At 36.1% G+C, this 17,995-nt stretch overlaps 1 protein-coding gene across 10 annotated transcripts in view; it reads right to left on the bottom strand.

Annotated features, from left to right (window-relative positions):
- Nucleotides 1–641: 641 nt before the first annotated feature.
- Nucleotides 642–17,995, bottom strand: part of MDM1 (Mdm1 nuclear protein) — a 46,854-nt gene continuing 29,500 nt past the window's right edge. For 7 of the 10 annotated variants that reach the window (XM_072655308.1, XM_072655315.1, XM_072655314.1 and 4 more), the window contains 10 exons: nt 16,918–17,006; nt 16,728–16,827; nt 9,021–9,059; nt 8,500–8,675; nt 7,335–7,637; nt 6,618–6,766; nt 6,418–6,530; nt 3,528–3,777; nt 2,826–2,891; nt 642–1,541 (listed from right to left, as the gene is read on the bottom strand). In XM_072655308.1, the coding sequence (XP_072511409.1) occupies nt 1,429–1,541; nt 2,826–2,891; nt 3,528–3,777; nt 6,418–6,530; nt 6,618–6,766; nt 7,335–7,637; nt 8,500–8,675; nt 9,021–9,059; nt 16,728–16,827; nt 16,918–17,006 (1,398 nt within the window). In that variant the 3' untranslated portion in view covers nt 642–1,428. The remainder of the gene's footprint in view (nt 1,542–2,825; nt 2,892–3,527; nt 3,778–6,417; nt 6,531–6,617; nt 6,767–7,334; nt 7,638–8,499; nt 8,676–9,020; nt 9,060–16,727; nt 16,828–16,917; nt 17,007–17,995) is intronic. The other 3 variants (XM_072655310.1, XM_072655313.1, XM_072655311.1) reach the window with 1 other exon arrangement.

Here is a 17,995-nt window from a genome sequence, read left to right on the forward strand (position 1 = left end):
ACAGCCTGGCTCCTTCCTCCCTTTCCAGGCTTGGTGCACTTGATTCCTCTCCACTTCCTCTACCGTCCACTGAGCCCCAACATTTCCAAGGACGGTGCCCAACCCCCACATCCCTTTCTCCACAGTCTATTTCATGGATTCCTTGGCTTCCTTCAACTCAGTTCAAACCCCTTTTCGAAGAAGCTTTTCCTGGTCCTCCCTCACTGCTAGTGTCTTTGCTCAGAGATCACTTTCCACTTAGACTGTATTCATCTTGTTTGCACCTAACTGTTTTCATGTGGTCTCTCCCATTAGAATACAGTGACTCCTGAGGGCAGAGACTCTTTTTTACTTTTTTTGTATCTTCAATACTTAGTAGAGTGTCTAGCTAGCATACACTTAGTGCTAAATAAACGCTTTTTCACTTATGTGTGCCCTATAAGTAAAGAGAAGAGATTAAAGATACTGATTCTCTAATGTCTTCCTTAACATTCTTATCCTCCCCCACTACAAAAAGGTGAAAGATCTGGATTCATCTTCTATTGTATTGCAACAAAAGCTTTAAAGGAAGTACAGAAAACTTTGGCCACCTTGCTCTTGGAGGAAAAACTTTGTAAAAAGATTACTACAGTTCCATGAAATAACTTTCTGGAGAAACCAAACACTCTTGATGTTTTTTTTTATTTGAAAATGTCTAAAAAGTTTCAACACTTCATTATACAAATAACTTTTCCACTTTCAAACATTAAAATGTAAGACAAAGTTCTTATACAAATGAAAAACACAGACCAAAAATATACATTATTTTTAAGCAAACTTTCTCGTATAAGATAAAAAATATATATACAGTTAATATTTTCAACCTAAATACAATTATTTTAATCATACTAAAAGTAACTTTCTGAAGGAAATTTTTTTAAAATTAAAAAATACTAAAAAAAAATTTTTTAAATTAAAAAATAGTAGAAGTGAACATTGTGGGTACACATTCAATTTATGCTATCTTTAATTTATAAACATAGGTAACAGATCCTACAAAACCACACATTTCAAACTTAGTTCTTCATTTTTACAGTTTAACTTTTCAGAATACTCTTGGTAACATGGATGTAACTCTCAATCCTACCAACAACGCTTGATAAGAAATAGTTAAATTCAGAATTGTGAAGGACTGAGTAAATCCATTAGTGCCTTTTTAGATAAGTCTAAAATGGCAATGAATTTAAAGTTAAAACTCAATTTGTCTACATAAAGAAAACAAATTAAATGACTGAACTGAAATGGCTATTAGAATACAATTATTCATATCCCTAGACAAAACCAACCTTCCCTTCTCCCCAAAATACAAGAATCCCAAATACTTTAAAAACCTCAACTCCATATGGAATGAAAATAAAAATAATCACAGAAATAGTAAACAAAAATGGAAAGAGCTAGCCATAAAGAGCACTATTTTTTGCCCCAAAAACTCTCTTTCCTTTTCTGAGCACGTGCCAAAGTTTGAGAAGCCATCAGACTAGAGGCTGCAGACCGAGCAGAGATCTGGGACAATCTGTCATCATCTACAATGGAAAAATCCACAATTACAAGTCAGGGTAACCAAAACCAATCATTCCTTGTTGTGTTCATAACAATTCAGTAGAAAATTCAGCCACAAATACCAAAAAGTCCTATAACATAACAGCATCAGAACAGGAAAGCTAGAAGCCAGAAGCTCCAAGGTGACTTAATAGATCAAACCCTTCATTTTACAGATGAGAGAACTGAATCCCAAAAATGTGAAGTGACACAGGACAAAGTCACCAAACTGACAAACAGGAAAAATGGGCCCAGATCCCAGCCTCCTTGTTTATAACCCATCAACACCACTCATGATTCTGGGTTTCTGTTCTTAAAAGCAGAATATAGATGAATATGCTCCATACTATGAGTATTATGGCATATCTTTAAAACTTTAAGACAATTTAGAGAAAAAGAAACTGCTTCTAATTTCAGGAGCTTGTAATTCAATTAAGGAGGGCAGCTAGGTGGCAAGGTATAGACTACTGTGCCTGGGGTCAGGAAGACTCATCTTCAGGAGTTCAAGTTTGGTCTCAGACACTTATTAGGTGTGTGACCCTCGGCAAATCACTCAACCCTGTTTGCCACAGTTTTCTCATCTGTAAAGTGAGCTGGAGAAGGAAATGGCAAACCACTCCAATATCTTTCCTAAGAAAATCCCAAATAGAGTCTCAAAGAGTTGGACACAAATGAAAAATAAATTCAATTAAGTACTCAATTTTCTTCCTCAGTTTTCTGTTCAGGAAAATTTGGCTGAAAGCTTAATGGGGAAAAAAAAAAAGTCTATCTTTAAAAAAATGTGCATTAAGAAATCTCTCAAGTATTATCATTTTTAAGTGTATAATGATTTAATAACTATTTGCTAAATCTTCAAAAAAGACACCTCAGAGGGCTACTAATGCAGGGGGAAAATATCAAACCCTGAAATATGGGAATATAAATACATGTATTTTAGTAATTAAATTAATAATTGAGAAATTCAAGCATATTTTGTTAATAATCACTTATACTTTCTACAAACATTCTCATCAAGCTTTCAGAGCTCTTCCTACTGAGACTAATAACAATCAGTGAGGGTGAAAATTATGCACTGAAAAAAATGTATTTGCTCTTCAATTAGACAGAAAAGGGTTTCTGAGGAAAAAATATACAAGTAAACACAGGCAATTAAAATATATAAAATATTACTCTAGACCCAAATCCTAATCTGTGGGCTGGATCCATGAAATGGTTACTTTTAGAAACCTTACATATTATCAAATCTTACTCAGTTTTTAGTAAATTACCTTCATCATTAATGACTTCTTGGTGAGGTAAATGGTAAAGGCCTGTTCTTGGGCTCACAAGGTTTCCTATGGGGGGAAAAAAGCAAAACAGATTTTGTTCTGGCTCTAAACAGCTGATTCCTTTATACAAAACCACTTATAGAAGGCAAACTACAAAATATCAATTTTATCATTTTTATAAATATAAAAGCCTGATACAGCTGTCTAGTAAAGGTGTCCACTAACACGTGGACAGGCTGTCAGACTTACAGTGCTAACTAAGATGATAATTGCTAAGCTGGACATGCACGCAGTTAGACAATGCCCATTATTCATTTGATTTTTAGGGGATTGTGGTGAGGGGAAGGGTCCTTCAGGGGCTGCTTTTAGCAATCTGAACTGTCTCTACTGTACTTTAAATGTCACTTGTTGGATGTAGAAACTAACAGCATATGAAATACTGCTGAATCACATCATTTTCACAATATGTGTGTGGCTATGAAGTAAGAGGTTTGTCCTACGCGTTACTACCAGTTATCAATCTCATTACTTCAGTTGTGAGACACGTCCAATGCTGTTGACAACATCTTTATAAACAATTTAATTAGCATAACATACAACACATGTATATATGTACATATACCTACATTTGAATGTGTATCTCAGTGTGATATATAACAGTACAACATAGGTTTTAAAGAAAAAGATTAAATAAAAGATCACCATTATGCTGGAACTCTGCATTCCTGAGTGACCCCTGAATGCGACAAGATGGATTCCAGTTCGATGGAGCACAGAGAGGCCGAGTCCCCTGCACAGGAACTTTTGTGGAATGCTCAGGATGCTTTGGGCCTAGATGAGCCCCCTCAGATTTGGAAATATTGGTTTCAATTTCATCTCTCAATGGGAGGGGATCCACTGTTTTCATACCAGCTGCTGGAGGAGTGAATAAGGTTCTAGGCCCAAGTTCTTTCTAAAAGATAAAAAAATCTAATGAAAGGCTTCTGATGATAAAAGAGAGAAGTGAATGCTAATTAGAAGGGGAGCCCTACGGCAGCAGTAATAACTTCTGATTAGAAAATTAAAAGAGGAAGAACAAAACAGATTATAAACAGGCATTTATATGCTTTAAATAAATACTTATAGGGTAAATACTTACTGAACTGCTAACCATTGATGTTCTCCTGTCTGATAATTCCTAAGTGATTTCCTGTGATATTGGCTGTCTCTTTAGGTTTAGAGCTAAACTACTTCTCTCTCTTAGATTTTATTTTTCTTACAGTAAAAGTATGCTGACCCTCAGTGGTGGTGAGGCCTCTATCAGAAGACTGTGGTTCACATTATAAAAGCTCAAGCTTTATACAAGAGCTACACTAAAGTACACTCATTTCTCTTCTTTGAAACCATGTAACTATTAAAACAGCTAAACACAGCAAACATTAAAGTATGTAATTTTTATAAAGTATAATTTGTTACCAAAAAAAAGTTAAGGTTGTTACCTTTCTCATTCTTAAGTGTTAAGATTCTTAGTCCTTTCTTCTTGCATCTTCACACCAACATACTTAGTGCTTTCTCTAATCTATTCACTTCTGTATTAAAACCCCTAGGCTAATTCACGGCTTCCTAGCTTCCACTGACAGCAAAGTTCAACCACCCTTTTTCTCTCTGTAGCTAATGGCTTTACTTTTCCTAGTGATGATGAATCAAGTTCTTTCTAAAACGGCTCCTAAACTAATCATATGAAAAGCCTTGCTTCATCTGACTTTTGTGCTTCTAGATCTTAATTCTTCTTCACATGTAAGAGAAAACAGAAACAGAAAAACTGCAGAATCTCAATGCTAAAAATACAAATCTGAAGTGGTCATCATTCACAAGTCAAGGGCTGACTGGCAAAGAAATTTTCAGTTTCTTGGGCTGTTATTTTTTTCTCTTTTGGAGATGAACTGCATGAGATTAGTAGCTACATAAAGTAACTCCTTTTCTTGAACTGAGATTGTTGCAAAACAATGGAAAGATCTCACAAATTACCTGATCAACAGAATTCTTCCAACATAATTTCTAAAACAAAATACTAACATAAACATAGCGGTCCCTAATCTGGGGTCTGTGAACTGTAAAAAAAAATTTAACTTTATATAAAAGTTTTTTAAACTTTTAATAATATTTAATGACATGTTATAACATTTATATTCAATAAAATTTAAAGGAATAAGTAATGTTTTCTTATAACATTATTTACTAATATTTTGATAATCACATTCCAATACAATTGGTTTCCTTTGTAATCCCACAGACTTATTTTACTCTGTTAAAAACATCATCCTGAAATACAGATCCATTCGCCAGACGGCTAAGGGGTCCAAGACACAAAAGGGTCAAAAATTTCTGGGCTCACATCTGAATAGGGTCATTTTTACCAGTGTGATATTACTCAGTGAGTATCTGGAAATCTAGTGAAAATCATCTGGCAATCTGTCACATCCAAATATCTTCAGATTCAAAGCTGCTATTCACCTCTTACAAGTTGCCTATTAGGATGCACCTTGAATGTGAGTGTAGTATTCATTTATTTCATATTATTCAAAAACTTCTAATTTGACCATAATAAAAATGAACTACAGAAATCAGTCATGCCATGCAGTACCTACTTCAGGACCCTGACAGAGACCCCAAGAACAAAACATTAACTGAACAGTCTCATAACTCTACAATTTTATTATGTAGCCTAATGATGTGTAGTTTTAAAATGATGCATCACAAACAAAACAGAAGCTCCTAGAGAAACTTAACTAGACTACGAGATGGACTTCAGCCTTCATTCCCCATTCCTTTTCCTATTCTCTTAACAAGTCAGCGTGGTTCTACCCAAAGCAGCCATTAGTGTGGCCAAGCAAACCGAGCCATACCATCCAGGCCACAGCTGGCTCTCGAGGTCCAAGTTTGAATTTTACTTCTGACAAAAGTTGGATCTGCACTTACTATATCAAAATTGTTAAGGATTTTTCTCTTTTGAAATGACACACAAATGGGATTAAAATTGTTTAAGCCTGAAACCACTACTATAAAATGTGATTTTTAAGTTTCAGCTAAAATAAATCAGTATTTCATGCTAATCTGCTTGTAAAGAAACTGTTCTGGCATTCTCTACTACACAATATCAAATAAATTTAAGAATAAAAATTAAGTTACAATAAGCCACCCTTATTTATTCTAAGATTATAGATGGTTCATCTATGTACAATCAGCTCACTTGATTAAGTTACAGAGCTAATATGGCCCAAGTAAAAGTTTCAATTTCTAAATCAGACATAAACTACATACCCTAAACCCAACAAGCCATCTCATTAATGTTTCCTTCCTCATTCACAAATGGCCGCAGGTGAGGGACTGTGGTCAGCAAATTCATTTCCACTACTAGAAAAACCATTTCAAGAGCATACTTCACTAACAGTCACGGGTCATCTTATGAAAGAATACTTCTTATAGAGCTAAAGTTGTTAGGCATTTACTACATAGTGCTAACATATTTATTTAAACCAGAAAGAAATTTGGCTTCCTTTGCTCTCCCATCCCCACTCATTAAATATATTCACCAAAAATGACTCTATCTTACCCTATTAGATTCATTTTTTGAAGTTTCTCCTAAGAAATCTGGAGAGGGTTTTTTTTTCCTATGTTCTGGGAATGAAGACTTCATCTTAGATGGAGACACTAAAACAGCACCCCCTGGAAGAAGAGAGAAGGAAACACATTTAATTAAAACTGGACAATATTAGGCAGAAAAGATTCTGCTAGCTCTTCTCTCCTTATTACCAACAGCCGGAGTAGTTAGATCATGATGAGTCCTGGGGGCTCCACCAAGTTCTTTGAGCTTCGGAGTTGGGAGCCGGCCACCTTTTTCTGAGGACACAGAAGAAGAATCTGACCTATCTGCTGAAGCACTTGGCAAGGAAGCAGTCTCTCTGCAAAATATGATCAAAGACATTTGTGCCATTGATACGCAATTGTTAATTCTAAACTTACAAGAGGGACACTTCCATTATCAAATGTAATCAAATCTAGGTCATTCATACTAAAGAGACCTGACGCTATAAAGTACAGATAAGTGACTCACCTTGCCAGATGAGGACTGGTCCTTACTCCAAGTAGCTATCCTGAAATGCCCTTGGCCTGGATGACCAAAGCCACACACTAATTTGAAGGAGTAATGAGAAAGGCAAGGAATTCTGATTATGGAGCAGGGGCTAAAGGACAATTGAACTTTAGGGCAGTTCTGTGTTCCACTGAAAATAACTGAGTCAAATTCTTAACCTTAGTGATATTATATAAAGGGATCTATTTAACGATATTTATGCAAAATATGTTGCAATTTGTCTACAAGTTTCAAAACTTAACTGTTATTTTACTTAATTACTAACAAAACGCAATATCAAATAAATCTTTTGCCTTTTACATCAAACTAAGCACATTAACTATAAAGTACAATGTAGAGAAAAAGTGATTTCCTATAATAGGCAATTAAAAACTCACCCTGCTTGGATCCTGTCTTTCTTGGCATCACTATCATTTTCTTCTAATTCCTTGGCTTCCTCTCTACAATTCTGCTTGTCATTTTCATTTTTCTCTCCTTCTATTCTTCTTTCATGGTTATGTATCTGATCACCAGGGCTGCCTCCATCCCAAGCCAATTTTCTTCTAACAGGGAGGGTGGGAGCATCTGACACAGCCAATTTTTCTGTAGTATCTTTCTGGTATTGTGTTTCCAAAGGTGGCTTTTCTTCTGCTTTTTTGGGGGAATCATGGCTCTGCAATGTCTTATGACCTGTAGGAACTCTGTGTGGCCAAAACAAATGTAATTATAAGCTGATAACATAGTTTCTCCATTTTGAAGTAATTTTATTCCAGCTTGTTTCCCTCCATTACCCATAAATATATATTATTTATGTATACCTATATATAAATAACGTATGTGTGTGTGTCTTCTGCCACTGCAATGGATATAATGAAAGTGGGGTAACACATACAAATAGGTTCACTTTAAAGACTAGTAAATGAAACTAATCATCTGGAGTTCACACAAAATTCGAATATAAAAGCAATTAGTTCCCTGTCACACTTGTGATTACAAGAAAATCCACTCATGAAGCCACACCCACAAAGCCCACCAAACCCACATCTGACAGGTGCCTGCACACAGACACTAGCAAGTCATGTCGCCTAGATGGCCCCCTGTACTGTTACTCAGTCTTCACATACAAGTGCTCATTTTTAAAAGCACAAATATGTTTGAAAATGAGAAACCTCCATACAGTGAAATGGTAAATTCTCCTTTAAAGACATCATTAAATCAGCAAACATATATAGAGCAAAGAGACTCTGCACTTATCTACTGGGGAAGGAAAACTTCACCCCCCCATGCCAGATACACTAATTTCATGATACACACAATAAACAAAGTCAAATTTATTTGCTCCTACTTCCTATGGCACTTTTACTTTAGCAGATATTTATTGGTATTTACTTCAAAATCAACAAGATCTTAAGTGTGATTTTCACTTTTCAAAGCATTTGTAAAGTCTGAGTGATAGGTGTCATATTCTGATATCATTATTCCATTATTTTTTCAAATCCAAGTTTTGTAACTATAATGAATTGTTTCACTATCTAAAAAAAGGGAAGGGGGGAGGGTTCTCACCCAGCAAGATCTAGGGCTCTGATGTTGTTACTAATAGTTCCTTCTGAGCTGGACACAGAAGAGACATCCCATAGACAATTGTTATCAGAGAGAATCTGGTTCAGATGATCCCGAGAAAAATGTGTCCCAAGTACCCGTTTCCTATAAAATTCAGCTTTCTCTCGAAGTTCTTTAACCTACAAAAGAAGAATCCAGATGCCATGTATCACCATAAAAATCTAACTTTTGTTATAAATATCAAAAAAGCACAAGACAGACAATCTTGCACATCCACAGCACAAATTAGGCCACAAAATGAAGAAAAAAAGAAAAGAAAAATTAGCCAAATTTACATGACTATATGCATTCTGAAAGCAGAAATCAGAAGAGTCAAGCTGAAGCAAAGTGCTAGTTATTCATTCAGCAGGCAGGGAGATTATGTAGCAACTAAGAATATATTGATTTTGGAGTCTACTTTTTCAGTCTCAGCTTGCACAAATATTCTATGCATTAGATTTTTAAAAAACTCAGAAGCAACCAACCTCAGCATACCACAGGGAAATTAGAGTGTTTTGAGAACCCTAGGAGGAGGAATATAGAAAACACATTTGAAATATGTCAGTATGATAATACCATATTATCATTACTGGGAACCAATTAATCACACATTACATCCTCTCTTTTAGGTACACAGAACTGACCCAATGCTATTTTATTTTCTCAGTTCCCCAAAATCTCAAAAATAGATGGGCCCTTGGAGGTCATTAAGTTCAACTCATACCTGAATGAAAATCCTCTCTACAACAAGCTTCTCAGCTGGTCAGTCAGGCTCTGACTGACGCCCTCTGGTGGCGCAGACCCTACTCCTGCCTTCCCAATCACACATGCACTGCAGAAGAGCTCTGACTAGAATCAAGTTTTCCTCACAAGTCACAATCTGCCTCTTTGTAACTTCCACCCATTGCCCGCACTCCTATCCTCTGAATCCAAAGGAAACAAGACTAATCCTTTTCCCAAGTGACAGCCCTTCAAACACGTGAAGACTGCCCCATCCTCCATGTTCCTCATGTGAAGGGCATCTGGCCACGTCACTCCCCCGACACACTATGCTCCAGTAGTTTCCCATTACCTGCTGGATCAAATACGAACTCCTCTATTTGCCATTCTGAAGCTTTCAGAAACTGGTTCCCACCTACTTCTAGGTTTTTTATAAACTCTTCTGCTTTGCACACTCAACAATCCTGCCAAACTGGCCATGTTGCTATTTCTTTCTCTGTCACCATGCCCTCACAGAGACAGGACCGAATGCCAGGAATGCCCTGTCTCCTAACCTCTGCCTCTCAGAAACCCTCTTTTCTTTCAAGAGTGAGCTCAAATGCCATCTCCAAAATGAGATCCTGAGCCTCCTAGCTGCTGTTGTCTCCCCCTGCTCCTACCAAATATATCTTGCATTTACTTGGTATGTACATAATAAACGTAAATAGATGTTAAGTAAGTAAGGGCAGAGATTGGGTCATTTCTGTTTTGGGATCCCCAGCTCCTAGCACAGTGCCTGACATACAGTAGGCCTTTAATAAATGCTTAATTAGCAAATCTTCTCTTCTCAAAGCTACACATTCCCAGTTCCTTAACCAATCCACATATGGCATGATATGAAGGCCCTACATCATCCTGGTCATGCTTCTTTGGATGTTGTCATGCTTATCAATGTTCTTACAAACTAAACATAATACCCCAAAGGTGATCAAAACCAGGGAAGAGTATGACAGGATTTCCCTAGTCCTAAGCATTAGGCAGACTTAATACAACCTAGCATTACAGGAGGACTTTTGGTGGCCATATCACTCTGGTGACTCATATGGATACTAACCCCCAGGTTGCTTTCCAGAGAAACTACTTTCTATACCTGTTTACCTCAACTTTATGAAATATATTTTTTTGAACTTGTACAAAATTTTATTATTCAATCCTTATTCAATTTCATCTAATTCAGTTAAGCCCATTATTCTAGCCCAGAGGTTTTAAAATCTTTTTTGTGTGACATGGATTCCCGTTTGGCAGTCTGATGAAACATATGGATTCCTTTTCAGAGTAATATTTTTAAATGTATAAAACAAGAAACTACGCTGAAATAGTTACTAAAATACTGAAAAACAAGTTTACAGACCCCAGGTCTGTGGTTAGAGGCAGCTAGGTGGTGCAGCGCAATACAGCACAGGCCTGGAGTCAGGAAGTCAAGGTCAAATTCAGCCTCAGACTCGTATTAATTGTGTGATCCTGAACAAGTCACTAAACCTCTGTCTCAGTTTCTGCAATTGTAAAGTGGGAATAATACCCCAACCTAACTCCCGGGATTGTTGTTAGGGTCAAATGAGATACTATTTATAACCATTCAGGCCAGCACCCTGTACGTGGTAGGTACTTAATAATACTTCCTTCCTTCCTTCTTTCCTTCCCATGCTAAGAACACCTGTTCTAGCTAAGATCTGTTCTTTTCATATCCTGTCTCCATCATTCAACCTATTAGCTATAGCCAGGGCTACAAATTTCCATCTGTTCATAGTAAGCCAATGCCAAATCTGCTTAATTCTCCAATAGATACAATAGTCACTGGGATAAGAACTCACTGTTTGATAAAAATTGCTGGGAAAACTGGATAACAGTGTGGCGGAAACTGGACATAGACCAATTCCTGACACCGTACACAAGAATAAAGTCCAAATGGATACATGATCTCGGTATAAAGATTGAAACTATAAACAAGTTAGTGGAGCAAGGAATAGTATATTTATCAGATTTATGGAGAAGGGAAGAATTTTTGACTAAACAAGAGATAGAAAGCATTATGAAGTGCAAAATGGATAATTTTGATGACATTAAACTGAAAAGTTTTTGTACAACCAAACCCAAAGCAACCACAATTAGGAGAGAAGCAGAAAACTGGGAAAGAATTTTTGGAACTAGTGTCTGTGATAAAGGCCTCACTACATAGAGAACTAGGTCAAACATACAAGAATACAAGTCATTTCCCAACTGATAAATGGTCAAAGGACACGAACAGACAGTTTTCAGAGGAAGAAATTAAAGATATCTATAGTCATATGAAAAAATGCTCTAAATCACTATTGATTAGAGAGATGCAAATCAAAACTCTGAGATACCACATCACACCTATCAGATCGGCTAACATGACAAAACAGGAAGATGATAAATGTTGGAGAAGATATGGGACAGTTGGAATACTAATTCATTGCTGGTGGAGCTGTGAGCTCATCCAACCATTGTGGAGAGCAATTTGGAACTATGCCCAAAGGACTACAAAAATGTGCATACCCTTTGACCCAGAAATATCACTTCTAGGACTGCATCCCCAAGAGATCATAAAAATGGGAAAGGGTCCCACATGTACAAAAATATTTATAGCAGTGGCCAAAAACTGGAAATCAAGGAGATGCCCATAAATTGGGGAATGGCTGAATAAACTGTGGCATATGAATGTAATGGAGTACTATTGTGCTATAAGAAATGATGAACAGGTAAGACTTCAGAGAGACCTGGAAAGACTTATATGATCTGATGCTGAGTGAAAGGAGCAGAACCAGGAGAACTTTGTACACAGCAACAACCACAGTGTGCAAGGAATTTTTCTGGTAGACTTAGTACTTCACTGCAATGCAAGGACTTAAATAATTCCCAGTGGTGTCTTGGGGCAAAATGCCTTCCACATCCAGGGAAAGAACCATGAAATTTGATCGCAGAATGAAGCAGATCATTTTCTTTTGTATTATGTTTTGGTTTGTTTTATGATTTCTCCCATTCATTTTAATTCTTCTATACAACACGACTAAGGTGAAAATGTATTTAATAGGAATGTATGTGTAGAACCTATATAAAATTGTATGCCATCTCAGGGAGAGAGTGGGGAAGTAGGGAGAAGGAGGGGAAGGGAGGGAAAAAAATCTAAGATATAGGAAAGTGATAGCAGAACACTGAAAACAAATAAATAAATGATTGAAAAAAATAAAACGCAATAGCCACTTACACTGACATAGGGCTTTATAATTACAAAGCATTATTTCATTTGATCCTGCTTATAATCATCTCTATTTTATAGATAAAGAAAGTGAGACTCAGGAAAGTGAAGTAACTTGCTCAGCTAAGGAGCAGCAGTGCCTTCTGATTCCAAGTCTAATGTCCTTTCTGCCCCCCACCCCCCCCACCCCCCCTAACCCCCCCACCCCACTCCCATCCACACCCTCACCAACCCACCCCCCAGGGTAACTTCCAAGAGGCTGGGCCTGTTTTCTTCTTTCTATATCCCCTCCCTCCATTACCTGGTTCAGTACTCCCCACACATACACCCACAGCATGCATTTTAACATTGAATGAAAAGAATCTTCAGCTTTTATGTGCTACTTCCCCAATCCCAAGCAGCTCCCGGATAAGCAAAAATCTTTTCTCTACATTCCTGATCTCTGAGATCTCTTAAGAAAAAGAAGGCTATTTCTTTGTAGTATGTGGTTTGGTTAGATCAAACTACAACACCTATACATCAGGAAAAGAGAGGACATAAAAATGAATACTTTTTAACATGTTCATAATGCAGTTTCATCTTTCTATTAATTTGCAAAGCACTTTTAGTTGGGTCCTTTTGAATAAAAATGCCTTTAATAACTTTTCAGTTGCTTGAAATCCCTTCATCGTTTGCATCATACTGCCACCTGTTGGCTACCATTAAATACTATTCTAAGCCATTTTCAAAATAGATGTCTCGAATATACATTTTCCCTACAAAAAAACTTTAGAGAACTTTAAAATTACCTTTGTTTATTGCAGCATAGAACAGAAGCTAAAGGAATAAAGACACAATCCAAACAGAATAAAATGGCACACTTGTGCAGAAACTTAGAACTGCCTTTACTTCTTTATTCTTACATACACCATTCTTTCCAGTCCGGGCTACATTTGGCAAGCCTTTTTTTTTAACCTATTTAAACTAAAAAACCAGTAAGGAAGTCTGGCGTTACTAAAGCAACTGGAGAAATATATTCAAAGCCCCGTAACAGAGCCCGGGGAAAGTAGAAAGATCAAGATCACATCAAATCTCAAGAGAATCCCGAAGCCCAAAGGAAGCAGGACCAGAGCCTTGGCGAGTTTTTCTATGAAAAAGCACTACCAGGAGTCTGACGCACTGAACAGACAGACTGAAGGAAATATTCATTTTTCCAGAACTTTTCTTCTATTGTCTCATTCTACCAAAATACTTATGTAGTTTAAATATAAAAAAACTTAGGATTTTTAAAAATTCAGTTAAATTATATTGCAAGGGAAATGTGTCCTTTATGTAGAGTGATTTATAGGATCTCTCTCATTAAATCAATGATTATTGTCTAATACCAATATTATTTTTAACAAGGTTTATACTGTAATTAACCTAATTCTTTTTGTCATGGGTACTCTTTAATGCTTCCAACTCATTTAAACATCATTTCTATGAATTGTGTCAGTGTTTACTATCAGTAATCTTTTACAATGATCTACATTCATTTTCATCCCACAGAATATTAAAGTTTATTTTAATTAAAAATAATCATAATTACTAGAATTACAAATCTCCCAAATGAGGCTTCTTAAATAGTGAAAAGTACAATGAACCTGAAATAAGAAGACATGGGTTCAAGTCTACCTTGGACAAATCCCTTAGCCCCTTTGGGTCTTTCTCTCCCCATTTGCAAAATGAGGGTGTTGGACTAGGTAATAAAATAATGGCACATACATACAGGCATAAGGCTTACAAAGCACTTTAAATACAGTATTTCTTTCTATTGAGAGACGCTCATGACAACCCTCTAAGGCAGGCACTATGGTATCCATCTACAGATGGAGCACAACGATGCTTTAAAGTTCAAACGATCTATGATTCTGTGACTGTTCTAATAAATATTAGGTTAACTAAAAGCAATAATGCCGTGTTCTCTTCAATTATACTGTCCGTACAGCCAATTTCATTAGAAATTTTCACTGAAAATTCTGACAAGAAGTCCAACAATTCTCATGGCCATCCAACATATGCCACTTACATAATATAATATATAAATTACATACAAATAAACTGCATTTATTTCTGTTCATGCCTTAATTTCCAACCACCACATCAGTTAAAATACAATTTGAAAAAAAATTCATGTTTAAAAGAAAAACTTAAAAGAACAAGTTAAATGCAAATATTTAAATACCTTACATTTTACATTTTCATGAGAGTCAACACAACTAAAATTTCTTCCATCTTCAGTAGTTGCATGCCTAGTAACAAATGTCTCCCTTTCACAAAGAATCTCTAGTGCCCTTTTCTTTTTAGAACTCATTGTCTTTTCTATGACATTCTACCTTAGCCTCTGGGACAGATGTCAACTATGTTATTGATTTAAAATATTTATAACCACAGGTAGGAACAATTACTGTAATATCATGATTTTCTACCCACTCAGAAATCTTCATTAAAAGGATAAACTATATTTAATACAAAAAATTAGGAGTCTTCTCCTTTCCAGGAAGTATAAAAACTATTGGTCATCATTTAAAAATTACCTCCAAGTTCCCTGAAGATGTACAATTGAGAGCTCAATAGCCTGATAGACTCACTTATCTTATTTGACCTAAATAAATAAGAAAAGTTTTCTCAAGTGAAGAATCTACACAGCCTTTAGAACAGAAGTTCTTTAACCTGGGGTCCATGAACGTGTGGATTTTTTAAAATATTCTGATAACCATTGCAATATTATCATCTTCCTTTGTAATCGCAGGCATTTTATTTTGTACAGTTAAAAAAAAACATTCTGAGACAGGGTTCACAGGTTTCAGCAGACTGCAAAGGGGTATTTCTTTACAACTATCCCAACCCAACAGCATCCTTCCCCTGAACGTCCTGGAAGACATCAGCATCTAGACATGTCACTTAGCCTCTCCGGGGCTCAGCTTCCTATTCTGTAAAAAATACCTACTCACAGGCTTGTTGTGTGAAGCTTGAGTTAGATAATGTAAATACATGTCACCTCCCTTCCTCCTCTACAACTCATCCTCATTTCTGATTGTTAAAAAGTGAAATCAGGTTAAAATTAACATAAAGGGAAGATCTCAATGGAAAAAGATGTTATCCTTTTATGAAATGCAACCTGAGGGTTGTGTGTAACCTTTGATAATAATAGATGTTAGGGTCAATCAAGAAGCATTTACTAAGCCCTGAGTATGTGCCAGGTGTTGTGTATATAAATACAAAGAATGAAACAATCTCTACTCAAGAAGCTTACATCCTAAGGGTCCAACTACAAATCTAAAGTCTTGTTAGCTCCAGGTGAGAAAGCCACCCTCGGCTTCCTTAAGGCTCCAGCTATTAGAGCAGTAGTACAGGGACTAGACTGAAATCACAAAGCCTGGGACAAGCTGTCCCTTCTCCAGCCCTCAGGAATGCGCTGGTTTTCAATAGGTTGCTGCAGGACAGAATCATCCCACCAAACTAACGCCCTTCTCAGATTGATAACCTATTTTGGTAACTCTGCCAATAAATTCCTGCTTTAAACTGAACTGCTAGACCTTCACTTATATTTTTAAATTAGGCAGGTATGATAAAAACAGAGAATCCTTACTATTAAGCTACAATTTTTCAAAGATCCTAATGGTATCATAGCCTAAAGTGTTTTCCTTTTTCATCTAATGGCTTCATGTGGCTTCTTGCCATTTTCCAATTCTTAAAGTGACTCTACAACTCAACCCTAGCCCATACACCTTTTTCAGATCGCAAGAATTATTCCCTGCTCCAGAATCATAACTCCACTGGGATCTCTCCTCCTTCCTTAACACCTGTGTTATCTAACCATTGACTGCAGCATCACATTTTTCCAGTGGGTGTCATCATCTAACAAAGGACTTAACTGTAGCTTGATTTGAGGCTGCAAACCTCGACAAATAATGACTGCACTAATTAAGTATTCTGCAGGGGTAAGTATCTAAACTAAGTTTACTCAGACATGGAAGAAACTTAGACAGGCACAAGAAGTAGAAAGGGCTTCAGAACATTTTAAAATCTCTATGTCCAAACCTGCCGACCACAATCCTGGGTTTGTGCCCTATTTTTAACGATACAATTTTAAAGGTGCTATATTCATTCCACATTCCATCACTAACACAAAGACCTCAAGAAGAATTCAACATTTCTATATTCTTAGAGAAAATCTGAGCTTACAATTACTCACCTGACTTAGCGTGTTTTCCCTCACCCGTTTCCAAGCACCATCTCTGTATAAATACTGAGATGGGGACAAAAATTTAGCTCTATATTCAGTGTTTGCTTTCCTAGTACAAAGAAAACAAGAATAAATACATTTTGCTAAGCCCAAGATTTAAAAGCCATTATATTTTTGTTTCAAAAACTTATGCCCATACCTGTGATATTTAAGGGGAGAAATTTTGTCTTTTGGTTCCATGTCTGCTTCCCTCTGTTTTGATGAATTTTCTTTCTTACTATTCTGAAACTGAAATAATTTAAATTGTGTTAGTTTTTTTTAAATACTGCATTAGAAAATGTTTAAGTCCTATAATGTTAGATTTTATATCATAATATTTCTACATGAAGAAGATAGATTTTATTCATTCAAGAATTAAAGTTAAGCACCAATAAAAACAAACCATAAAACTTGTTTTACATGAGGCTGAAAAGCCATCCTGGTCAGTGATTTTTCCAAAGTGTAGCTCCAGATACAGCATCATTTTATGACACATCAAAGATTCTGAAGATAGTTTTTTTGAATTTTTTTTTCAAAAGAACACCTAAAAACCTACTACTCTGCAATTCAATGCTGTTACATAGCTTACTGTTCTACTGGTTTAACCCTGGTTTTCTGAATATTTGTATGGCCATTTAGTGGTACTATATATTACTAGATGCAGAGCAATTAAGAAAGAAGTGAAAGGAAAAACAAGGGGTAGAGTTCACTTCAGTAAATGTTATTCTGAAAAAGAAACAAATAATACATCTGTTCCCTTCTCAACAAGTATTAACTAATAGCAAACTTTCCCTCCCTTGCAAAAAAAATGGTAATAATAATTTAAAGATTAACAAGTTGCTTTATTTTTGTTATGTATATATGTAAATTTATATACATATATATATTAGCCATGAAAAATGTGACTGAACCAACATGAAAATTACATGGAAAATTATGAATTATTAAACTCTAACCCAGTACTGTATAGATAACAGAAATCTCAAGGCAGAGTCTATAGGACAGCACACACATAGTTTCTAATATCAATATTTTAGGCTATTCCTGTAAGATGAGGCGTCCAGGGTTAGTGTCAAGTGATTTGGCCAGAAGCAAAAATAATACACTGTGCTCATCAATCTAAATCCCTAGTTCCCAAAATGTCTTTATATCAGATAAAGGATACTCTTAAAGGGGAAAAGAAGTCATAAAAAGGCAATGCATGGACAATTTGCCAGCTTTGCCTTAGGGAAGGTACA

Source organism: Notamacropus eugenii, chromosome 3 (genome assembly GCF_028372415.1).
Source record: "Notamacropus eugenii isolate mMacEug1 chromosome 3, mMacEug1.pri_v2, whole genome shotgun sequence".
Lineage (NCBI taxonomy): Eukaryota > Metazoa > Chordata > Mammalia > Diprotodontia > Macropodidae > Notamacropus > Notamacropus eugenii.